Raw genomic sequence first — 26,220 nt, 5'->3', positions numbered from 1 at the left:
TAAACAACGTGAAGTAGCAATCACATTCACCTTGTGATGACTTGTATTTGTTTGCTTCCCCATTTGGCATGCACCACAAATAGTCTTCTCCACCTTTCCAAATTTTGGAAGTCCCTCAACAGCTTCAAGTTTAGATACTTTAGCAACTTGTTTGAAATTTGCATGCCCAAATCTTTGATGCCAAAGTTCCAACATGTCAACACGAGCACTTCTGCAGGAAATTTTAGCCGTAGGAACTACTCTGTAGCAATTGTCGGTAGTCCTATTTCCCTCCAAGACTTGAATCCCTTCTTCATCAATGATTATACATCCTTTCTTTGAGAATTCAACAAGGAAGTCCTCATCACATATTTGAGTGATGCTTAAGAGATTCGCCTTAAGCCCTTTGATGTATAAGACATCCTTTAGTAGAGGTAATCCTGGTATCTCAACAGTCCTTTTCCCAAGAACTTGAGCATGACTTCCATTGCCAAATGTCACATAGTCACCAACCTTCTCTTTGAGTGACTTAAACAGTGATTTATCTCCTGTCATATGACAAGAACAACCGCTATCAAGATACCATAAAAACGAATTAAATACCTTCAAAAAAAGTGTGCACAAATAAGCAAGCATGGGACAAGCACTCTTGACCTTCAAACGAAAAACTTATCTTCATTTTCCATGCTCTTGTTAGATTGAATTTTTTTTTTCTTCAGATTATCAACCTTATCACACAATATTCTATTTCTTCTTTTATACTTCTTAATCAAAGAATTAGACTCACACAGACTATTGTGTAGGATGTGATTCTCATTTTCAAAATATTTCAACATGTGAACAACGGTTCTGGCATGTTTCTTTGTTTTTAATAACTCTAGGAGTTCATTGTTAGGACAACCTTCAAGCATACTCATAGAGTCATTATCACAAACATTTAAACCACAGTTCAACATAGCCTTTTCTATAGCTTCATCCACAGCTAAGGGGTCTAGGATCACACTTAGGTATTTAAACCACAATAAGTGTACCCGCTCTGATACCAATTGAAAGTTCAAATAGTGTGTAAAACACCTATGAACGTTTAGACCCCCAAATACAAAATTACCAACACAAGCTTATAATCAAACAATATATTTGCGGAAAATGAAATATAAGCTATAACCAAATTGGTAACACACTCTAAACCATATTTAATCACGAACATAGCAGTAATTAAAAGGTAAAGAGAAAGGGAACAAGGATACAAATACAAAGATAACACGGCGATGTGTTATTGAAGAGGAAACCAAAGAACTCGGCGAAAAACCTCTTCGCTGCCCTTCAAGCGATCAATAATCCACTAGAGAATGAAGTTGGGATACTTGAATAGCAGAAGACCCTCCAAGCCTAATCTACTCAGTGCACCTAAGCCCTCCAAGCTTCTTGCTCCAACAGGGTTACACCGAACCTTGTCTTTTCTAGCTTATCGGATCCCGCAATCGCCCATTGCATCAACCAAAATGAATTGGTCCCTTCTGAACTGCTTCCTAAGCACCAAAATACCTCTTCACTGATATGGGTATGGTGAGAGGAGGATTTGGCTAAATGTACCTCTCAAGGATATATCAATGGAGAGGGTGAGAGTAGAGGAATTTGGAGAATCAAAGGATGAAGATTGTGGATGAGTCAATCTTGTTTTTCTCTAGGTTTTCTGTCTCAAAATTCTTTCTGGAAGCTCTCTACATTTCGTGGTTTAAGGGTATTTATAGTAGAGTGTATGAGGAATGTGAAACGTCTGGTTTTATCCAAACAGGACATTCTGGCGACTTGACCTCGTGACTGGAACGAGTCGCGAGTTAATTGCCTGGCCAGACTGGAAATTTTGTCCTGTAGTGCTCCAGCTATCACAACCCTTTAGCTCCTCTGCATGCTCCACACGTGTGCCACCTTTGGTGACTAGCCAGTTGTGAGATCTAGTCGTAAAGCTCTTCTTGAGTGCACACATTTGAAGTTTCTTCACACTCTGTCACACACTACCCTTACATAATTCTCACTTAAATACAGGGTATCTAATTGTTAAATTACAAGCAAATTTGGCACGGAATAAAACCAACACATGATTGAATAAATTCAACCTTACATGGGTAATGAGAGGAAATGTCACACTTAAAATCCAGTTGTTTAGAGTGTCTTGCAAATTACTCGCAAGTTGGCCTAATCGTGAGATACTTGCTAGATATCTTGACTTTTGAACTTCCGCATGTGCTCCTGACATGATCTCTGACAAGTGTTGTCCCGAGCTAGATGCGATTTAGCCATTAATTCCACTTTCTAGAGCAAATCTTCACCAACTTAAGACTAAACTCATTACAATAAATCTCACAAAATAAAAAGGATAATTAATGAAATTATAACATTTGTCATGAAATACCGCCAACTATAAACGTTATGTAATTTACCGTGGGTCTGTCTAGGTGATTTCAACGAGATCACCCATTTGGAGGAGAAGTTTGGTGGAGGAATCCAAGCTGAGAATCAGATGCAATCTTTTCATGAGTGTTTGAATTTTTGTGGTTTAAAAGATATGGGGTACTCGGGTCTACCATTTACCTGGTTTAATCGTTGCTTTGATGGGAATGTAGTATGGGTCCGACTTGATAGAGCAGTTGCATCTCCGAAGTGGGTTCTAAAATTTCCAACGGTAAAACTTCATCATTTTTCAGGTTTCTCCTTAGATTATAAACCAATATGGCTCTGTTCAGATGATATCCGAAGGAGATTCTTTAGGCCTAATAGACCTTTTAGATTTGAGGCTATGTGGATCAAGGATGAACGTTGCGAAGGGGCGGTACATGAAGCATGGGACAAGGAATCAGCTGATGATCCGATGGGTAATGTGTTCCTTAAGGTTAGTAATTGTCAATCTCACCTTGGTGAATGGAATAAGAAGGTTTTTGGTAATGTGCACAAGACCTTGGAAACTGAAAGAAAAGAATTAGAACAGGCAGAGCGTTTAGCTGCTTGGGGAAGTGGTAATGGGAGACTGAAGGAATTATATGAAGAGATTAGGAGATTGACTGACATGGAAGAATGTATGTGGAATCAAAGAGCTAAGGCTAATTGGTTGCGTGACGGTGACAAAAATACTAAGTATTTTCACTGTAGATCCACAGAGCGTAACAAGAGAAATTACATCTTGGGTTTGGAAAATGAGTTGGGAGATTGGGTAGAGGACGACAATCAGATTGGGTGCATGCTTGTCCAATATTACTCAAAATTGTTCACTTCAGCAAATCCCACTCAAATGGATTATGTGCTAGAGGGGTACTTCCAGTAGTGATTGAAGAGATGAATGAGGGACTGACCAAGCCTTTCGAACCTAGTGAAGTGTAGGGTGCATTGAAGCAGATGGAGGTAGGCATGGCTCCAGGTCCGGATGGTCTCCCTCTGTTGTTTTACAAGCAGTATTGGGGTAAGGTGGGGCAGGAGGTTACAAGTGCAGTGTTGGCAGTCCTCAATACAAGTATAATTCTGCCCCCTCTTAATCACACCTTTTTAACACTCATTCCCAAGATTCATAGTCCAAGAAAGGTTACTGATTTCAGACCCATTAGTTTGTCTAATGTTCTTTATAAGATTGTGGCTAAAGTTTTGGCTAACTGTCTGAAGATCTTTTTGCCTAAGTTAATTTCAAAATACCAAAGTGCATTTATATCGGAGAGACTGATCACAGATAACATTCTCATTGCACATGAGACTCTCCACCATTTGAAATCCAAAAGGAATGGCAAGATGGGCTATATGGCACTAAAACTTGACATGAAAAAGGTGTACGATCAAGTCTAATGGCTGTTCTTAGAAAAGATTATGCTAAAGATGGGCTTCAACGCAAGATGGGTCAGCACCATTATGGCTTGCATCAAGTCGGTATCTTATTCTATTATGCTGAATGGTCAACCACATGGTCACATTATTCTGAAATGGGGTCTTCGCCAAGGTGATCCATTGTCACCCTATTTGTTTTTTATGGTTACTGAAGGGCTGCATTCTCTCTTTAAGAAGGCTGAAGAAGATGGGGCAATAAGGGGTGTCTCTCTATGTACTAATGGCCCTCGAATCTCACATTTACTCTTTGCGGATGACAGCCTAGTTTTCTGCAAGGCAACCATATCTGAATGCATGCAGGTTCAGGCTATTCTTCACAGGTATGAATTAGCATCTGGTCAGAGTATAAATGGGGGTAAAACTAGTATTTTTTTTCAGCTCGAATACTAGGCAAGATACTCAATCAGCCATTGCTGCCTTCCTAGGTGTCCCGGCTATCCAACAGTATGAAAAATACTTAGGTTTGCCAGCTTTAGTGGGGTGGAATAAAAAGAAGTCTTTCAGCCTTATCAAGGAGAGGATTTGGAAGAAGTTAAAGGGTTGGAAAGAGAAATTGTTAACTTAGGCAGGTCGTGAAGTCTTGATCAAGGCAGTCATAGAAGCGATTCCCACCTATACGATGTCATGTTTCAAACTACCAAAGAGTTTGGTGCAGGATATTGAATCACTAATTCGGAAATTTTGGTGGGGGCATAGGGGTGAGCAACGGAAGATTCATTGGGTGAACTGGGATAAGCTTTGTTTGCCAAAGAAGGAAGGCGGTATTGGTTTCAGAGAACTGAGTAAATTCAATGGCTCTTTACTAGCTAAGCAGATCTGGAGATTGAAGACATGTGAAAATTCTTTGTTTTACAAGGTTTTTAAAGCAAAGTTCTTTCTGAACTGCTCAATAATGCAGTGTGCAAACCCTAACAAAGGCTCGTATGCATGGAAGAGCCTTCTGCAAGCCAGATACATGATAGAATTGGGGGCGGGTTGGAAAATTGGAGATGGAAAATCAATTGTGATTCGATATGATAGATGGATGCCAAAAAATCCACCCTCATTGGTTATTTCTCCCCCTTAGTCCCTACCTGGGGATTCGAGAGTGAGTGCACTGATTGATGAAGCGAATCATACCTGGAAGTCAGAATTGATTCAAGCTGAATTCATGTCCCAAGAAGCATCATTGATCCTTGGTATCCCACTCAGCTATTAAGCAATTTCGGATGAACAGGTTTGGCCCCTAACCAAGGATGGTAATTTTTCAACTCGTAGTGCCTACCATCTGATTGTTGGGAATGAAAGAAGTCAAAACCCAACGTGCTCAAGCCCAGAAAGAAAGCATAGGTTATGGACCAGTATATGGAGCTCTCAAGTCCCCCATAAGGTAATGAGTTTGATTTGGAGAGCTTGCCACAACGCCATTCCTACTCTTTGTAATCTGTGGAGAAGAAATGTGGTGAACTCAGTTCAGTGCCTACGATGTGAGGGAGGAGTTGAAGACACAATTCATGCTTTATGGAGTTGTCTAGCTCTACTCTTAATCTAGGATGGTGATGAGGTCCTGACAAAGCTGCTGAGGTATAAGTTTGAAAATTTTATGGACCTGATGGGAATGATTTTTATGATGAAGGAGAGACTTGATACCAACCTTCTGATTATGATGTTTTGGTTGATATGGAGTAATAGAAATGCTGTCAGGTGTGGAAGTGTTGCCGTGGAGGCTAGCAGTATTAAAAGCCTAGCGAATTCTCTCCTTCAGGATTTCTTGGCTGTGCAGAGACCTCAGACTCAAGCCCCCACAGCCTCAGTTAGAGCAGTAAGATTGGCGTGCCATCATCTGTCGAAATTCACTGTGCCAGCTCAAGTATTATCAAGCCATCATCTATCACTACAGCGGAAGTATTGGCGTGCCGTAGGGCCATGGTTCTTGCTAAGGAGTACCGGGTGCTAGACTGCATATTTGAAGGTGATGCTGAGGTGATAATTCAAGCCATTAGGTCTCAAGATTCCTCTCACCTAGAGTATGGAAATGTGATTCGTGATGTTCTCCAATTAGTTAGTGATTTTTCTTTTTGTAGTTTCTCTCATGTAAAACGGCAAGGAAATTTAGTTGCCCATTGTTTAGCTTGGTCTTCTAAAACTGGTTGTGAGCTTTAGGTTTGGCAGAATAGTGTCCCTGACGATATAGCTCCTATAGTTACTCATGATTCCTTGTAATCCCCTTATTTCAATAATACTCAGACCTATCTAGTTTGGTTTCTCAAAAAAAAAAAAAAAAAACGTTATGTAAAAACATAACTTAACATTCAGCATTAAGAAAGTTAAAGATACTTTATAAAATTTTCTTAATAGATTTCAACTGAATCATATAAGAGCTTTCAAAATGGAACTCTTAGTTTTATTTACGATATTGTTTTTGCGATAAATTTTGTATTAATTTTCCTTCTAATATAAAAAAATTAGTTTATCAAAATATTATGTTTCATTTTGCTGTGAAAAGCAATATTTATGATTGAAACATACTAGTTCCATACTTACAATAGATATCAGAAGAGTTAGTATAACTACACGCACTTTAAGAAATTGTTAAGCTATTTATTTTCTAGTTCTTACTAGCCATTGGCACAATTGAAAAAAATTGAATTTAATAAAAATTTTAAGTCTCGATGACAAACTACATTATGCTCATAAACGTGAATTTTCATTTTCAAAAATATGTATTCACACTACAAAAAACGTGAGCTATAGCCGCGTTTTTTTGGCCGCGTTTATAAAAAAACGCGGCTATAGCTGATCTATAGCCGCGTTTCTAAGAAATGCAGCTATAGATATAATCTATAGCCGCGTTTTTCAGGTCTCCCTGTGGCTGCGTTTTCAAACGTAGCTCCAGCTGAATAAATTTTTTTTTAAAGTGGGGCCTGGAGCTGCGTTTGAAAACGCAGCTCCAATCGAATAAATTTTTTTAAAAAGAGGGTCTTGGAGTTGCACTTAGAAAAGCAGCCATAGGGGGACCTATAGCCGCATTTTTAAAAACGTGGCTATAGGTCCCCCTCAGCCGAATAAATTTTCTTAAAAGTGGGACTTGGAGCTGCGTTTGCAAACGTAGCCAGAGGGGGATCTATAGCCGCGTTTTTGGAAAACGCGGCTATAGGTCCCCCTCTGGCTGTGTTTTTAGCAACGCGGCTCACAAAAAAAAAAAAAAAAAAAATTTAAACTTCCCACGTGCTCCCCCTTTCCCACTTACATCCTCACCTACCCCCACTTTCAATCTAAGTCTTTTCTCTTTAATTTTTTTTTTCCTTTCTTGATTCTTCAATCGAAGCTTCAGGTTCTTCTCTCTTTCCTTATTCTTCCTTTTTTTTTTTTTTTTTTCCTTTTCTTTCTTCCTTCTTCACTAACTCTTCAGGTTCTTTTTTTTTTTTTTTTTTTTTTCTAAATTCATTTTTCCAACGTAACTCTTTTTATTTTTTTTTCTTTGTTTCTTTGGAGTTCCTGCATCTTTTTTCTTTCTTTCTTTTTTTGCTCCTTTCTTCTGCAAGTCACAACATTTTTTTTTCTTCTTCTTCACTCGAGCACAACTCTTTTTTTTTTTTTTCTTTGTTTCTTTGCAGCTACTTCTTCTTTTTTTCTTCATCTCAGGCACTGATTTTTCTATAGATCTAGATTTTTTTTTTTTTTTGTTATTTTATGTTTAGTTAGTAAGAAAATGGAGAAAATGCTGAAAATTTTGAATTTGTGCTATTGTGTCGTTGATATTGTGCTTATGTTTAAATGGGTTTGTGTTCTTGAGCTTGTTCTTTTGTGTTTCTGAGCTTGTACTTGTGTTCCTTGAATGGATTTAGTATTAGATTTGGGTTGGTTTTGTTGAAGGAGAGGAGATTCATGGGTTTGTGTTCTTATATTTTGGAGCAAGTTGTGGTTGTATTGTTAGTATGTTGTGTTTGATTTTAAATTTTTTGGGTGTGTTTGTATTGTTAGTATGTTGTGTTTGATTTTAAATTTTTTGGGTGTGTTTGTACTGTGAGTATGTTGTGTTTGATTTTGAAATTTTTGGGTTTGTATTTGATTTTGAATTTTCTGAGTTTGTGTTTAATTTTGAATTTTTTTTTGGTTTGAATTTTGAATTTTTTGGGGAAAAAAAACACCCAGGAATTTTTTTTTTTTTTTTTTTTTGGTTTTTAAAAAAACCTATAGCCGCGTTTTTGAAAAATGCGGCTACAGATCCACAGGGGTTGTTGTTGTGCCACTTAGGCCTAGTTTGTAAATGCGGCTCTAGAAAACGCAGCTATAGGCTATAGCCGCGTTTTCAGGGTCTATAGCCGCGTTTTTGAAACGCGGCTTTAGACCCCGTTTTTTGTAGTGTCATGATTTGTTAAGACTTACCGATAAAATTTGTTTGGAAACAAACAAATATATAACAGATTTGTGTTCCACTCAAGAATCCAAAGATGAGCTAATCACAAAACCGTTGATGCACTTGATATAATTCATTTGTGCCTCAACCATTCAGTTGGCTAGCCTCCTGTGCCACATAAGACTACTATTTCTCCCTCTCTCTTTCAACCTAAGCGTTCCGTTTACAACATAGATAGTGAACCGGTGTAACGTTTCTTTCTAGGATGTATATAGCTCCCCATGTCCGTCCTTCCACCATCAATGGCAATCTACGTACTTCTCGCAACTGTGCTTCACTACTTCCTACCTTCCCAAAGCTCAAGGTATCTTTTATATTCTTCTCTACTTCTTATTCATTAATTACTTTTTTTCTCTCCTGCCCTTGAGTCATTCTCTAGAAAACTACCTCCTTCCCAAAATGATTTGGCAGGTGAAGGAGATTCCATTTTGATGTAGATTTAATGAAACAAACACATATCTAAGACTTGGTGGTAAAGTCGCTCTCTCCACTATATCTACTCGATTTCTAAGGTTGGTTTAATGAACCAAACACATATCTAAGATTTTGTAGCATAGACTGTCAACACCTCTGATTTTGAAGTTGGCCCCCTGTTTGATTGTCTATTTTAGTAGTCATAAATCATATGTATTTGTACAAAAAATCTGTATTATTCTATTATGAAGAAATGATGACTAACTGAATTAGACAAAGTGCCAAATGATGGATATTCTAAATTTACAATAATGATTCTCTTTGTCTTATATGTGATTTATTTGAGTTTGGTCTTCTTCATTCTATGCCAACATGCATATTTTGAGGACAACACAATTTTTAGAATGTGTCTTATGCATTGAGGTATCAATTTACTTTTTATTTCTTTGAAATTACCTTTTCAATTCCCTAATGAACCCCACCTAGAGAAGTTCCAAATTTCAAAGAAATGTGTCACATTGGATTGGTATATCTTTTGTCATCTTTGATACTTACTATTATTTTTTGTTAGATGTATATTCCCATTCTTAGTGCATTTTGCATTTCATCCTCATGTAAAATGAGATTGTCTTAAATTTATTTAAGTTATGTTTAGCACCTGCCTTTGGTGTCTGGGTGGTATTGCCATTTTTGTGACTTGGAGTGCTCTTTAGCTTTTGAGTCAACAAGAAATTTGTTGGGAACTATTCTTTCCTCTCAAGTCATTTGTATTACATATAAGATACTTTATAGAAGTTCAAGTTCTCCTGTTAAGTTTGTTACCTTAATTTAATGTAGCATATGTCGACCAATGCTAGAGAATTTTTAGTTTTTAGGTTTTCTTCTTTTCCTGTTACTAACCAGTCATATTGACAATTTGTGCGTGATGTTTTAGGGAGCGTTTGGTTCACTATGATGTAACATTACGTTATTGTAATCTTACACTAATATAATCTCAACACAAGAATACAATATTACATTATTTAGGAAGGTGATGAGATTAAGATGATGTAATATATTTTGTAATTTTAAATTATAATAATGTTAGAAAAAATAAAATAAACCAAAAATTTTAATGTCACATCATCATAATGTGCATCACATTAGAGGCACATCACAGTGAACCAAACGCCCTCATTAGTGTACAACTATGAAGCACAGTTGTGTTTCCAGATTCAAGTGCATGTACAGGTGCAGGTGTGGGACTTGGCAATTTTTGAAAAAATAGATTGTAGGTGCGGCGATTAAAAAATTATTATAAATATTTTTATTTATATATTTAATATATTGCTAAGCATGCTTTTTTTATATAATAATAGTAGAGAACTCGTATAATAATAATAATGATAATAATAATAATAATAATAATAAAAAATTGATAGTAATAACTACACAAAAGTTTTTGACACTTGAATTATTGATTGAGGTATTAAAATAGATAAGGCTTCCCATAAATAAATAAATAAATAATAAAAAAAGATGTGGCTTAGTGGCTCACGTATTTGGTCAGCCCAAAAAAAAATGATATATGTGGTAGATATTAAAATAAGTGTATCTTCCCTTTAAAAAAGAAAAAAAAAAAGAAAAAAAAAAGAGAGAAAGATGTGGCTCACTGTGTGGCTCACGTGTTTAGTCAGGCACAAAAAATCAAAATAAATCTTTTTAAGAAACTGAAGGCATTAAGAAACAAAGTATAGAACAAAGCCTTTTCTCAAAAAAAAAAAAAAAAAAAAACAAACAAAGCTTCGTAACAAAACTTATTAGTTATCAAACGATGGAGGCATGGACCTGGAGGCGTGACGAGAGTGAGAGGAGCTGAGCTGAGACGTGAGACGAGAATGATAAGAGAGTGATAGGTATCAAACGGTGCGTTTTGTAATTTTTTTTTTTTTTGAATTTCGGCCTGAATCGGCGCCGATATCAACTGATATGAACCAAATCGGTGTGAATTGGCTAGAATCGGAGCCAAATTGGCGTGAATCGGCCCAAGTCAGTGCCAAATTGGCGCGTGTCAAGGAAAAAAAAACTGGAAGAGGCACCGACGCGCGGGCAGCGGCGTCACCCACCGCACCTCGCATCAGGCCGCGTCGGACGCGAGTGCGGCACCAATTTTTCCGCGTTGGTGCTTCATAGGTGTACAATATTGTTGATTAAAATCATAATGGTTGTTGGGGTTGTACTTTTCTTTGTATTTCTTTGATTGGTGATGTAGAGGAAACAACAATATAGTTTGTATTTATTATATACAATTTTTTCTATAAAAAAAAAAGTTTATAATTTGAGTTAGCTTTCTTTGTAGCAAGGATTCTGCTAAGCTATTGATTTGCTTCCACTGTGCTGCTACAAAAACCAAAATTGAAGGTGATACGTTGGAAATCCCAAATCCTTAATGCAATGGTGTTGCTCTTTTCTTCCTAGACTAATCATAGAGACATTATCCAAATCATGCTTATTTTTAGCCTAACCATATAATAGACGTGTGGTTAATTACTTTTGGGTTGTAAGCTATTAGAATCTTTTAATTAGTAGATATTATTGAATGTACCCAGAAAAGCATTGTATTAGTAAGAAATAATCAAGCTCACATTCTTTTTACATACTTCAAAGGGTTAGAACTATAATTATTAGATGACAATTGTTAAGTTATGGTTTTTCAGCTGTGGAAGGACACATTTGTGTTGTATGCATAGGACTTGCACAAATAGAACATGTTTCACTTTGAACTTGATTGACAGAATTCATCCCTCTACCTAAAGCTAAAGCCTCAACCTTACGAGTGAGATTGTCCAACCTAGCTTTTATGTCTAAATCTTCACTAACTTCATACAATCCTCCTTTCTTAATTGCAGGGGCAGATCTCTCTTTACGGTTGGAAAAATCCCATTGTTGTGAACTTTCAGAAAAATTCTCAAGAAATTTGTATGCCTCATCATCTACAAGACTCAAAAATCCACCACCATTCATGGACTCAATCATGTTACGATTTGTCTGAGTCAAACCATTATAAAAATATTGTACTAGTCTCCATGTTTCAAAACCATGATGAGGACACTTTAAGATCAAGTCCTTAAATCTCTCCCAACTCTCATAAAATTTCTCTTGTTCATCCTGATAAAAATTTGCAATTTCTCTCCTCAAAGCATTGGTCTTGGCCATTGGGAAAAATTTAGAGAGGAATTTTGTGACCAATAGTTCCCATGAAGTAATAGATCCAGGTGACAAAGAATTAAGCCATGCTTTTGTCTTATCCTTCAAGGAAAAAGGGAATAAACGCAAGCGAATAGAGTCATCAGTGAAATACTAGAACTTACAAGTAGCACAAATCTCAAGAAAATCCTTCACATGCATATAAGGATCTTCTCTATCCAATCCATGAAAGGTAGGAAGAAGATGGATTATCTGTGGCATTAACTCAAAATGTGTAGCAATGGTTGTAGGCAAGACTATTCAAGATGGAGGGCTGGTGGCTATGGGTGAGAACAACTCCCTAAGAGTTTTTGAATCATCTCATGTTTCTCCCATTGTGGATGGATCATCAAAACTAACAAGAAGATTTTCTTTACCACGTATCTAAGTTCTCATACACCAAGCACAAATTTTATTTTTTTATATTTAAAAAAAAAATTTTAACTACAACTAGTAGAAGGAAAATTCAATTAAGACCTAATTTATTTTCCTAACCAAGTCCTTGGCAACGGCGCCAAAAACTTGTTGTGAAATTTTAAAATACTGGCAAGTGTACGAATCATATCGAAGTATAGTTTGACAAGAACGAGGTCGAACCCACAGGGACTTGACTGAACGTAGAAAAATTAATTAAATCTTAACCAAGTTAATCCTAATCTAATTTAATAAAAATTGGTTGTTTTGAAATTAAATAAACTAAGCAAATGATAAAATTAAGCAAATATTTAAACTAAGCAAAATATATAAAGAAATAAAAAGATGTAAATAATCAAGGGAAAGGAATTAAGGTTTCAGAATCCACCTTATTAATTCATATTAGCATATATTTTTTATCATTAATTTTTCCCAACCACTGCATGATAATCTAGAAATCAATCTTGTTATCATGGAAAATATTCTCATTAAAATCCTTATTTTAAAAATTCAAAAGCATGTTCTTCTCTTCGCTTCTTAAGTATAAAATCAAATCATCAATTGTATCTATAGCCAAATAAATCACAAGATATATCCAATTTTAAAAATCAAATCATAAATTGTATCTATTGATAGACAAATCACAAGCGATATCCAATTTTATAATCAAGAATTAATAAACCAAGCATTCAACTAATTAAGATAAATCCTAAATCATGAGAAAAACATGATTGAACTCATACCTAGAATCTCATCTCAATCAATTGATATGAAGTAAGAACTGTGGGGGGGTAAAAGCTATCGAATAAACATTTGGGTTTTGGGCCTGATTGGCTAGTACCAGTTTGTTTTTGCCAGGGGGCCTCTAAGCCCACGAGTCAGCTTACACTACAATGGTCCGAGAAGTGGTCCGAGGATGAATGTCTCCTCGGACGAGCTCGGCAAAGATCTTGGGATTTGCTAAACGAGTTGAAGGCAAAATCCTGGAAATAACTGGTGGGTAAGAGGGCGATCCCAACACCCTCTAGACACAAGGATGTGAGAGAAATATCTAAGGAAAAGGCTGCTACCTCCATATTAAAGTTTCTGCATCTACCTCCTTGGCCACATTAATGGAAAAATGACCTCTGAACAGTAGAATTTAGCCTTCCTGCTATTGTTTGAAGACTTCAAGAAGGTGGCGGATGGGACAAGTATCTAAGGGAAAGATTTGTATGACACGTGGAGGAACCAGTGAAGAAGAAGTATATAAGGAGACAAGAGAGGAAAGAGAGGGGGATCTGCACTTTCTGCTAAGAAAATATATAGGAACTAAGGATTGTAAATTTTGGCCTAGAAAGAGAATATTTATATAAATCGTCCTCGACTTACGTCCGAGGAGATCTATTTGTCATATTTGTTCATCATTTGCACAGATTGTAACACTCTAGCCTGTTAGTCGAACTTCCAACATCTTGAACCTAGATTTCAAACCCATACTCTACAAATTTTATTGTATAAGGCTCATTTGGGCTTGAGCCCAACATTCGTTTTTGGGTCCGGGTACAATTGTGCACTTACAATTGGCGCCATCTGTGGGAAATCTAGCGTTGAAGGAATTGGAACATCATGGCAGGCTTGGGTTTGCATCACGCAGAATCTCAAGGATCGCAGCCCGAAGATCTTTTTGAGAGTCTTAAGCACCAGAGGGGAGAGGGAAGCGTTCATACTGTATATCCTGGCGCAAGTCATACGTGCGGTGGAGGCAACGCCTCCCACGAGGATGATGCCAAGGCCATGCAAAGGGAGATTAACCACCTCAAGAAGAAGCTGCGTCGTGTCAGACGAAGGCGGGCTTCACCTCTATCCAATCCTTCTTCAAAGGAATCTTGGGGAAGCAGTTACAGTTCAAGGTCCTGGACGTCCCCCAGCAAAATCTCCTCTTGTGAAGAGGATGACCCACCGGATCGCAGGCGTAGGAAGCTCCCCTCCAGGGGCTTGGGGAACGACGCTATGAGCCGAGCGTTACACCAACTCTCCAAATCACCATTCTCACGCAGGATTGAGAATGGAAGGCTCCCCAGGCGGTTCACCCAGCCCACCTTCATCATTTATAATGGCCGAATAGACCCGGTGGAACATGTGAGCCACTTTAATCAAAGGATGACGGTGCATTCTCATAATGAAATCTTGATGTGCAAAGTCTTTTCTTCTAGCTTGGGACCTGTCGCTATGAGATGGTTCAATGGGCTAAAGTCGGGGTCTGTCGGTTTGTTTAGGGAACTTACTAGGGCATTTGCGTCTCGGTTCATTACATGCAGCAGAGTTCCTCGACCGTTGGACTCGCTGTTATCTATGACCATGAGGGATGGGGAGACGCTGAAAGCATACTCCGACAGATACTGGGAGATGTTCAATGAAATAGATGGAGACTTTGACGAGGTGGCGATCAATACTTTTAAAGTAGGCCTTCCCTCTAATCATGACTTAAGGAAGTCCTTAACCAAGAAGCCCGTACGGAGTGTACGTCGTCTCATGGACCACCTAGATGAGTACAAAAGGGTCGAGGAAGATCAACAGCAGGGTAAGGGTAAGGCGAAGATTATCCCGCAGGAGAGGACGGATTTCAGGTCGGACAAGTGTCACAATAATAAGCCGAGGAGAGATTACTCTGGGCAGTCTGGCTTAGCCACTCCTCAAGTAGTTAATACTGTATTCCGAGAACCAGTGCAACAACTACTGGAGAAAGTCCGTAAGGAACCCTACTTCAGATGGCCTAGTCAGATGGCGGGAGACCCTACGAAGCGGAATCAGAATCTTTTTTGCCAATACCATCAGGTTGTGGGTCATGCTACTAAGAACTGTCGGACCCTCTAGAACCATCTGGAACAGCTTGTTGGCGAGGAGAAATTAAAGGAGCACCTATACCAACCTAACGGGCAAGGCAGTCAGTCCGGCTCAAATAATTAGAAGAACAATTCATCTCGGCCGTCCTTGGGAACGATTAACGTTATCTTCGCTGCACCTGGCAGGACCGATTCCTGTCCCACCAGGGTGATGGTAGTTTCGCACTCCCAGGTCGAGGAGTTAGGCTCGAAACCGAAGAGGATTAAAGGGAATGTACCGGTCTTGGGATTCTCGGAGGAGGATAAGGTGGGGACCATCCAACCCCATGACGACGCCCTGGTGGTCACTTTGAGGATAGGGAATTATGACGTCAAAAGGGTGATGATCGATCAAGGCAGCGGCGTGGACATTATGTATCCCGACTTATTCAAGGGGCTAAAGTTAAGACTGGAGGATCTCACTCCTTATGACTCCCCACTGATAAGCTTCAAGGGAAAGGCTATCATACCCAAGGGATAGATTCGATTGCCTGTACAGTCGGGCTCGAAAACGGTGGAGGTGGATTTTATTGTGGTTGACGCATACTCCCCATACACGGCCATCCTTGCCAGGCCTTGGTTACACACTTTAGGTGCTGTCTCCTCAACTTTGCATGTTAAAGTAAAATTCCCCTCGGAGGAATTCACCGAAGAAATTCTTGGCAGCCAAACAGTGGCAAGGCAATGTATATCGGCTGCAGTACTACATCAAGCCAAATCAGAGTCCTCGGCCTCGGTTATGAAGGACTTATAGCAATTAACGACTCTGGATGCACCCGATGCGGTGACAGCAGAGGAAGCCAAGTGTGAAGACTTGGAGAAGTTTCTGATAGCCGATGATCCCAAAAGGTTCTTTCAAGTTGGCGCACGTTTACCACACCAAGAGAAGATGGAGCTGGTGGAGTTTTTGAAGGACAACATTGATGTCTTTGCCTGGGATCCCTATGAGGTTCCCGGGGTTGACCTAAGCTTCATTTGTCATCATTTGAACATCAACCCTGCTATTCTTCTTAGAAGGCAGCCACCTCGGCGTTCCTCCAAAGAGCACTACAAGGCTGTTAAAGAAGAAGTGCTCAAGCTCAAGAGGGCCGGGGCTATTAAAGAAGTTTTCTACCCAGAGTGGTTGACGCATACAGTTGTGGTGAAAAAGAAGAATAGAAAGTGGAGAGTATGTGTGGACTTCACAGATTTAAATAAAGCCTGCCCAAAGGACTCGTTCCCGATGCCACGCATCGATCAGCTTGTGGATGCCACGGTCGGACATCCTCAGATGAGCTTTTTAGATGCCTTCCAAGGCTATCACCAAATTCCATTGGCGGCGGATGATCAGGAGAAGACTGCCTTCATTACTCCAACAGGGAACTATCATTATAAAGTGATGCTGTTTGGATTGAAGAATGCAAAGGCTACTTACCAAAGGATGATGACCAGAATGTTTGAGTCGCAACTTGGAAAGACCATTGAGGTATATGTGGATGATATGGTGGTGAAGAATAAGACAATACCCACGCACGTGAAAGATTTAGACGACACCTTTCAAATACTTAGAAAGTACAAGCTGCATCTTAACGCCTCAAAGTGTTCTTTTGGCGTGGGTTCCGGAAAGTTCCTAGGCTACATGGTGACTCATAGAGGAATAGAGGTGAATCCGGCGCAAGTCAGAGCCATCCAAGGCTTACAGCCACCTCGGAGTCCAAAGGAAGTTCAGAAGTTGACCGGAATGATCGCTGCTCTCAGCAGATTTATCTCTCGGTCAGCTGACAGGTATAGGCCTTTCTTCCAACTGTTGAATAAATGGAAAGGATTCCAATGGTCTGAGGAGTGTGCCTTAGCTTTCCAGCGACTTAAGGAATATCTTTCCCGGCCACCCATTATGTCTCGGCCGGAGGTTGATAAAATCCTGTTTGCGTACCTAGTTGTGGTCGTCCATGCAGTTAGCCTAGTCCTTATAAGGGACGACAGCGGGGTGCAAAGACCGGTCTATTATGTCAGCAAATCCTTGAATGAAGCTGAGGTGCGTTACTTGCCCTTGGAGAAGGCACTTCTGGCCGTAGTCCATGCCACGCGAAAGCTTCCTCACTATTTCCAGTCCCACACAGTCGTGTTTTTGACCCAATTGCCTCTCAAGTCAGTGTTACGCAGTGCTGACTACTCTGGAAGGGTAGCCAAGTGGGGAACTATTTTGGGAGCTTTTGATATCAAATACATGCCACGCACCTTGGTGAAGGGCCAGGTTCTCGCAGATTTGGTGGCGGAGTTTACTGAACCATTGTTGGAAGAGATTGCGAAGGAATCACACATGGATGAAAAATCAGTTGGCATGATCATGGACAAAGGACCTCAAATTTGGAAAGTATCCGTAGATGGGGCAGCCAACCAGAGGGGGTCTGGTGTCGGACTCGTATTGGTATCCCCTGAGGGAATTGTCTTTGAAAAATCTTTGAGATTAGCGTTCTCGGCGACTAATAACGAGGCCGAGTACGAAGTAGTCTTGGTCGGTATGAACATGGTGCGTAGGATGGGCGGAAGGGAAGTTCATATGTTCTCGGATTCTCCGTTAGTGGTCGGCCAAGTGACGGGGACCATGGAAGCTAGGGATCCAAGAATGCAAGAGTACTTGACCTAGGTCAAACGTTTACAATCTGAATTTGATTCCTTTATCCTTTCTCACGTTTCTAGAAGTGGAAACACACATGCAGACTCGTTGGCCACCTTGGCGACGTCCTCGGCTCAGTATTTTCCTAGGATTATCCTTGTCGAAGACTTGCTAGAGCCGACTCTGACCACTGCAAGTGCCGTCCATGTCCATCTGATAAGGCCCGGGCCTAGTTGGATTGACCCTGTGGTATCTTTTCTAAAAAGTGACGTTCTTCCCGTGGACAAGTCTGAAGCAGATAAGATTCGTCGAAAGGCGCCTCATTTCTGGCTATCCGAGGATCAGAAATTGTATAAACGCTCCTTCTCCAGACCATACTTGTTATGTGTGCACCCCGAGTCAACGGAGACACATTTGGAAGAATTGCATGAAGGAATTTGCGGAAACCATACTGGGGGAAGGTCCTTAGCCCATAGGGCTCTGACTCAGGGATATTGGTGGCCCAATATGCAGAGGGAAGCTCAAGACTACGCGAGAAAGTGTGACCAATGCCAAAGGTTCGCTCCCAACATTCATCAACCTAGGGGAGTCCTTAACCCCCTGTCCAGTCCTTGGCCCTTCGCTCAATGGGGATTGGACATAGTAGGGCCTTTTCCGAGGGCTGTAGGAAACAGAAGGTGGCTACTTGTGGGAACCGACTACTTCACCAAGTGGGTCGAGGCTGAGCCCTTAGCAAATATTAGGGATATCGACTCCAAGAAGTTTATTTGGAAGAATATTATCACTAGATTTGGGGTACCCCACACACTTGTTTCAGATAATGGCGTACAATTTGATAGTAGAGCTTTTAGGAAGTATTGTAGTGACATGGGCATCATAAAGAGATACTCTACCCCAGCTTATCCTCAGGGAAATGGGCAGGCCAAGGCCGTTAACAAGGTCATAGTCAGTGGACTGAAGAAGAGGCTGGACGACGCAAAGGGTAGATGGGTAGAGGAGCTACCACATGTTTTATGGACGTATCGAACTACGCCGCGCAGATCCACTGGAGAAACACCGTTCTCTATGACTTATGGGGTTGAGGCAGTGATACCTTTAGAATCTGGTTTCCCAACGCTAAGGACGAGTTCTTTTAGTCCAGAAAATAATGACGCCCTCCTGGAGAAAAGCCTGGATTTGGTTGAGGAACGGTGAGAGGCCACTATGGTCCAAATGGCTTATTATCAACAGAAACTTAAATGAGGTATGATGCCCATGTGAAGCTAAGGCCACTTGCGCCTGGGGATCTGGTGTTGAGAAAGGTTGTGGGTACTGCCAAAAACCTAGGTTGGGGAAAGCTAGGACCAAATTGGGAAGGACCATATCGGATCATTTCTGTAGCAGGCATAGGGTCATATTGACTAGCTGATCTAGATGAAAAAATTGTACAAAGCCCATGGAATGTAAACAACCTTCGAAGGTATTATTATTAATAAAAAGCACTTTTATCGTTCGTGTTTCAAATTATGAATATGTATTTTGGTTTATCTCTTACAATTTTTAAGTATCAAACAGAAACTTGAACGTGTATGGTCCTCGGACCACACGCCTTGTAGAAATTGATATCTTATCAAGTATCAAACAGAAGTTCGATAATGCATGGTCCTCGGACCACATACCTTGTGGAAATTGATGTCTTATCATTTGTTAAACAAAACCTTTGTTATGCCGGGTCCACAGACCTTCTACTTTGGGGAAATTAATATCTTAAGTTACTATTACTAAGTATCAAACAGAAACTTGGACGTGTATGGTCCTCGGACCACACGCCTTGTGGAAATTGATATCTTATCAAGTATCAAATAGAAACTTGGTGATGCATGGTCCTCGGACCACATACCTTGTGGAAATTGATGTCTTATTATTTGTTAAATAGAACCTTAGTTATGTCGGGTCCACAGACCTTCTACTTTGGGGAAATTAACATCTTAAGTTACTACTACTAAGTATCAAACAAAAAATTGGACGTGCATGGTCCTCGGACCACATACCTTGTGGAAATTGATGTCTTATCATTTGTTAAACAAAACCTTAGTTACGCCGGGTCCATAGGCCTCCTACTTTGATGAAGCTAACGTTTCAAGTTACAGATTCTAAGTATCAAACAGGAATTTAGGTATGTATGGTTCTCGGCCCATGTACCTTGTGCAAATTGATATCGTACTTATCATTAAGACGAAGTCTGTTTATGTCAGGTCCTTGAATACTTTACTTTAGAAATACTAGCATAAATCCATGTCTTATTAATGTTGAGATTTTGATGAAGTATTTTGATCACTTTATGCCTCAAATTGAAATCTAAGTTAGCTTGTCAGTCATGTATCATTGTGTCACATATGTTATACTCTTGAGGTGTAATTTGTAAAGTACAAGCTAAGCATGTGTACTATTGTTTAAAGTTATGATAGTTCAAATATTGAAAGTGGAGTTAGTTGTTCCACTCATTCTTTTTTTTTTTTTTTTGTGCTGATGAGAATTCTTATAGTAAAAAATAATAATAATAATAATACAAGTCAAATGAAGATCAAACAAGACAGTCTTTCATTAATTGCTTTTAATATATATTACAAAGAAAGTCTTTGTTACAAAAGAAAAAAAAAAAAGAGAAGTCCTAGGCTCGGCCCTAAACTTTGGAAGAAGGGTCCTGCTCGGAAGTGCTGCCAGCTTCGGTGCCTTTTAGCTCCATCTCAAAGGAGGATTGGACCTATTTTCCCTTGTTTGCCACTATTGGTGGAGGAACGTTAGTCTCGGCACTTTGGCTTGCTGCCTTCTCGGCACCTTCACCCTGTTCCTTCTCTTTATTGGAACTCGTAGGTTCTGTAAGAGCAGGAATGGGCTCTGGGATCACAGGAGAGGGCATGGAAGGAGCTGTCTCAGGGGCAGGGGCGACTTGAGGAAGTTTTTCTATCTCCTGTATGTCTAGGGGAAGCCAAATGTTCTCGGGCTTCCTCAGCTCGGAAGTTGAAGGAACCCTTGCTACATTCAAGGCTTCCCCCCAAACTTGCTGGCAGTATTCCCGGCACAGCGTGGCAAACTCCTCCGTCAGCTGGTCTTCTATCGCCGCTACCCCTTCGTTGTAAGTAGCCTTCTTCGCGGCTTCCAGCGATTCCTTGAAGGTGCAGGCCTCGTCCTTTATCTTGGCAAGATCCTTCTTCAAGTCGGAGTGTTCCTGCTGAGCTTTGGATAACTCTTCATTCTTCTGACGAAGAAGCTTGCGCTGCCCCTCCACCTGGGTCTTTGTCGTCTTTAAGCTAGCCTCGGCACCGTCCCTTTCCCTTTTTAGCTCCACCAACTGTATGGTGAGCTTCTCATTTTGCGAGAGGGCCTGGCCTAGGGACTTCTCGATCTTCAACCGAAGCTCCAGTTCTAGTCCAGCCTTCTTCCGAGAATCCTCCACCCACTTCTCGGAAGCAAAGACTTCCTGGACGGCCTGTGACAAGATATCAAAATATCCAACGCATAAAAATGTTTCCTACAGTGAGGTGTGATGAAAAAAATAAGGTGAAGATAAGATTTAAAAACTTACCAAGGCCAAGTCCCTTTTCAGCGAAAGGAACAGGTGGGACTGATTCATTTTGTCCAGGGCCTCCATGTTCTTGGGCAGCAAGAGAGAGAGGACATTCCAAGGCATCGGCCAGGTGAAGAGCATGGCCTTGTTGGAACATCCTGATGTTGGACTGGCTAGAGATGGGTGCCCCATCTAGCTTGAGCTCGGGAGACCAGTTAGCTGATGCACGGCGCACCTCGGCAAGGTCCCTGATCTCCCCGCTTTCCACTGAGGAGGCATGACCCTTGCCCTTGTCAGGTCTTTGCTGCTGGGGTTGTTGTTGTTGTTGTTGTTTCTGCTTCTTTTGCCTCTCCCCATTAGCCTCCTCGATCTCGCCCTTCCTTTTCTTCTTAGGCTCCGCAACGGGAGGCTTAGGATCGAACGGAGGAGGGGGTGGGGGCAGGGACGGAGGGACCTGTGACCCACCTGCTCCCTTTTTGGAGACTCTTTTGCCCCTCTTATGCATCAGTCCCTTCAGGACGTCCATCTTTTATTCTTCGGAGCTGGAGTCAGGGTGGGCAACTACCAAGCCTTGTATCCCTGAAGTCTCGGTGGGCTCGGGCTCCTAGTCCGAGAGAATGACAAACGGGTTTCCTCGAAGCCTTTTAACGTCCTCAAGTTGAAACTGGTCCATCTCCTCGTCTAACGAGTGCGGCGAGGACGCTTGCTCTTCTTGGACGGTGATTGTCTAGGAGTGCGCCAAAAGTGGAACTGCCACAATAGGGCGTGTGTACAAGATGGTGGCGGGGTCGTCGGGAAGATCGTTGTTGGAAAGAAAGCCTGGCCTTGCCACGTTTATCCTTCTACGTCGCTTGTCCCCTGCGATGATGGCGTTTTCAATCTCTTGGAAGTCTAATGATATAGGATCGTATCCTAATATCAAGTGTGTAGCTTTCACTTGTAAATCTTCAATCACGAAGACTTTTGAGCAGAGGACACGATTCAGGTCGGCAACGTTGCAAAAGCTTAGGCGTGGGCGTACGTGCTGTTTATCTGTGAGAAGAGCCATCCGAGAAGACAAATATGGTCAGATTAGCAATGAACGTAAAGACTAGAAGCAATAATGTGCCACAAGATTTAAAGCAGTAAAGGTGGCAGGATTGAATCACGGGTTAAGGAATTTCACTCCTAAGGAGTAACACTTGGATCTCCCCATACGACCGGGCAGTGAGGGCCGTCATGCCAGTTTCCTGAGGCGATGAGGTAGTCATCCTTCATGCATTTGTTGGATTTAGGCAGACAGGAGACCAGCCTGACCATACTGGACCGTGATTTAATGTAATACCCTACGTTTATGAGTTTGTGGCACTCGTACATAAAGGCAACGTCGTGCCATGTGAGGTTTAGACCCATTTGCTCATTCAGAGCGTCAACACTACCTAAGACCCTAAACACGTTAGGTGTACACTAGTCTGGACATAACCTATGGTTTCAAAAGTATTTGCTGGTCACATTTCTCATAGGGAGAGTCTTTCCACCTTCTATGAAGGCGATCATTGGAATGATGACTTCTCCGTCTCTCTTATCACTATCTACGGCTTCTACTAGACAATACCTCAAGCCTATGTCATTGGGAATATGGTACTTGGCCCTAAACCCTTCCATACCGGCAACAGAATCAATTAGACACTTAAACCTACCCATATGGAGGAAGCAAAAAGGAAAGTTTTAAGAAGAAAGGGAGTTTGGGTGAGAGCCGAGGACAGAAACTGAGAAGGAAGGAGTAAAGGAAAGCAAAAACTTACTGGAGTTGGTCATGCGGTTCTTCACGAGTTTTTGGAGAGAAAAGATGACGATTGATACTTTGATACGATTGCTTTCTGCAAAAATGAATGAAGGCGCGGGTTTCCAAGAGTTTTGACGTGCGGGAGGCGGTCTCGAAATTAAATTTGTCCCGCTCAAATTTTCAGGGGGGAACTTGGACCGTTGGATGTTCATCTTACCGTTGAACGTGGGGAACTGGATGTAACTTGCGGTCATAAATGCGCGCGTTCCGGATTTCGAAGTCTCAGAAGCGTTTTTCAGGGAACGAAAGGACCCCCACACGTGTGGCGGTCTACAGAGTGTGTGGAATATGTACTGTGTGGTTCAAAACTCTATCTTTCTCCTCGGATGGGAGGGAAACATAAAGTTTTGAGGGGCTATTGTGGGGGGTAAAAGCTATCGAATAAACATTTGAGCTTTGGGCTTGGTTGGCTAGTACCAGTTTGTTTTTGTTAGGGGGCCTCTAAGCCCATGAGTTAGCTTACACTACAATGGTCCGAGAAGTGGTCCGAGGATGAATGTCTCCTCGGACGGGCTCGGCAAAGATCCTGGGATTTGTTAAACGGGTTGAAGGCAAAATCCTGGAAATAACTGGTGGGTAAGAGGGCGATCCCAGCACCCTTTAGACGCAAGGATGTGAGAGAAATATCTAAGGAAGAGGCTGCTACCTCCATATTAAAGACCCTGCATCTATCTCCCTGGCCGCATTAATGGGGAAATGACATCTGAACAGTAGAATTCAGTCTTCCTGCTATTGTTTGAAGACTTCAAGAATGTGGCGGATGAGACAGGTATCTAAGGGAAAGATTTGTATGACACGTGGAGGAACCAGTGAAGAAGAAGTATATGAGGAGATTAGAGAGGAAAGAGAGAGGGATCTGCACTTTCTCCTAAGAAAAAATATAGGAACTAAGGATTGTAAACTTTGGCCTAGAAAGAGAATATTTATATGAATCTTCATTGGCTTACGTCCGAGGAGATCTATTTGTCATATTTGTTCATCATTTGCGCAGATTGTAACACTCTAGCCTGTTAGTCGAACTTCCAACATCCCGAATCTAGATTTCAAACCCATACTCTACAAATTTTATTGTATAAGGCTCATTTGGGCTTGAGCCTAACATTCATTTTTGGTCCGGGTACAACTGTGCACTTACAAGAACAATTTAAATCATTAAATAACAACTATTGTGGGAAAAATCAAATCACATAAATATTACTAATAATCGTTAATAAGGTTTTATCCTCAACCCTAATTATAAATTTAGCTACTCATAGTAATTGAAAGAAAACACAAAAATAAAATACTAAATATTAAATTAGACAAATAAAATAAAACTAACTGTCATGGAAGAAAACCAAAGAAGTATCCGCACTCTCTATGTTCATCCCCCAGCCCTAGCACTAGCCTCTCTGAATTTTGCCCTAGAGGGCCTTTAAATAGGTCAAGGAATCCTACTACAAGTTGAATTCCCACTTGGAGAAAATCTCAAATTTTTAGGCTTCACTTAACTGACGATTTTGGCTCATTTAACGTCAGAATTCGGACTTTTGGTACAAAGTTGTAGCCCTTTAAGCTAGCTTTCCAGCCCAACTTGAATCATCTCGATTGGATATCGGAGCTGAAAGCTATGCCAAAAATACTAACTAATGTGCAGGCTGGAATCCTAATTCGAATTAGACTTGGATTTGGTACAAATTTTATTTGATTCCTTACTCCAATTGGACTTAAATTTAATTGAGTTGACCTTCTTTAACTTTATCATGGCCATTGTAAAAGTAAAGTCCATTAGCTTTCTTCTTTGCACAAATCCACTTATTTAATTTCATGCTCCTACAAAAGACAAATTCATGCTATAAAATCCAATTAAGTACAAAATTGATTATTTAGCATTATTCCAAAACCAAATATAAAATACATAAATTACCTCAAAATAAGTATGATAATGTTTTCTAATAATGATATAAATATGCAAAATTAAGCTATTATTAATGCACATCACTCTGTATTGGGGTTTGGTTTGCTTGGTATTGGGGTTTGGTCTGTTCTATCTGTATTGGGGTTTGGTTTACTCTGCGAGTGACGTGACCATGAGTTTGATTATTGATTTAGTGATTTGCTCTGTATTAGGGTTTTTTTTTTTAATTATTTTTTTTAGAATTTGTGGGTTTGCTACCTCTGTAATCTGTTGGGCTTGCTGTGGGCTTGCCATGGGCTTAGCTCTATCTCTGTTACAATTTTTTATTTTTATTTTTTGTTTTTCATATTTTAGTTCAATTTTTTGTTTTTTTGCTTGAAAGTAGAACAAATAAATTTTTTTTTTTAATTTGAGGGTGTCTTCATTTTGTGATTGAGGGTGTTCTTGATTATTATATATAATTTTTTTTTTCAGGTCAGGGTGTTCTTAGGGACACCCTAAGTTGTACGTAGCGCCGCTACTGCACTTTTTCATTGTAAACATAGTTTTTTTTCTTCTTGCCCATATTCCATAGATAGAATACTTACAATAACATGGCTAAAATATATTGGATAGGAATTTTACGCTTTAACTTATTAAATTGTCTTTATTAAAAAAAATAGTTTGATATTATTACAAAACTAAGGAAGTTTTTATCTTTCTATTTTATAAATTGAATTCGTTTTCAGTCTCCAATTGAATAGTGTATGACACTGGAAGAAGGGAAATATCACTGGAAAATTTTGAGTAAGTCATTTATGTTAGTCATTTCATGTCATATAGTGTTTCGTCCTCTTATTAAAAAAAAAAAAAAAAAGTGTTTTACCACGAATGCTTTTCAGCTTTTGCGACAGACCTCTATGTACTGCAACATTATTAGCGTATCTTGGAGAAAATATAAAGTATTTTCGATGCATGCATCTTTCTTTTCATTTTGTGGGGTTTATCATCGTACGAGAGGGGAAGATGCATGCACTAAAAACACTATATACCATCTCATCTTGATGTAGCTCATAACTTCTTGCACCGTTGAAGCTAACAAAGTAAAGCTTGACCTAGAACAGTACTAGCTAGTTTATGTTGTTGTCATGGCTAGGCTATTTAATTCAAGTCCGTTTATTATTTTTGCATGAACCCAGTTCACGTTGGCAGTC

The 26,220-nt window shown here is 40.1% G+C and overlaps 1 protein-coding gene and 1 non-coding gene across 2 annotated transcripts; both read left to right on the top strand.

Annotated features, from left to right (window-relative positions):
- The first annotated feature begins 2,545 nt into the window (after positions 1 to 2,545).
- On the top strand, positions 2,546 to 3,298 carry LOC142606310 (uncharacterized). Its single transcript, XM_075777681.1, has one exon. The coding sequence runs from the start codon at positions 2,546 to 2,548 to the stop codon at positions 3,296 to 3,298; it is 753 nt and encodes a 250-aa protein (XP_075633796.1).
- An 8,434-nt stretch (positions 3,299 to 11,732) lies between these two features.
- On the top strand, positions 11,733 to 11,841 carry LOC142608486 (small nucleolar RNA R71). Its single transcript, XR_012839515.1, has one exon. It is a non-coding gene; the product is annotated as a small nucleolar RNA R71 (small nucleolar RNA).
- Positions 11,842 to 26,220: the final 14,379 nt, after the last annotated feature.

Source organism: Castanea sativa, chromosome 8 (genome assembly GCF_040712315.1).
Source record: "Castanea sativa cultivar Marrone di Chiusa Pesio chromosome 8, ASM4071231v1".
In the NCBI taxonomy this organism is placed as follows: domain Eukaryota; kingdom Viridiplantae; phylum Streptophyta; class Magnoliopsida; order Fagales; family Fagaceae; genus Castanea; species Castanea sativa.
Note: the sequence above shows the minus strand (reverse complement) of the source record. Positions and strands in the feature narration are given on the sequence as shown.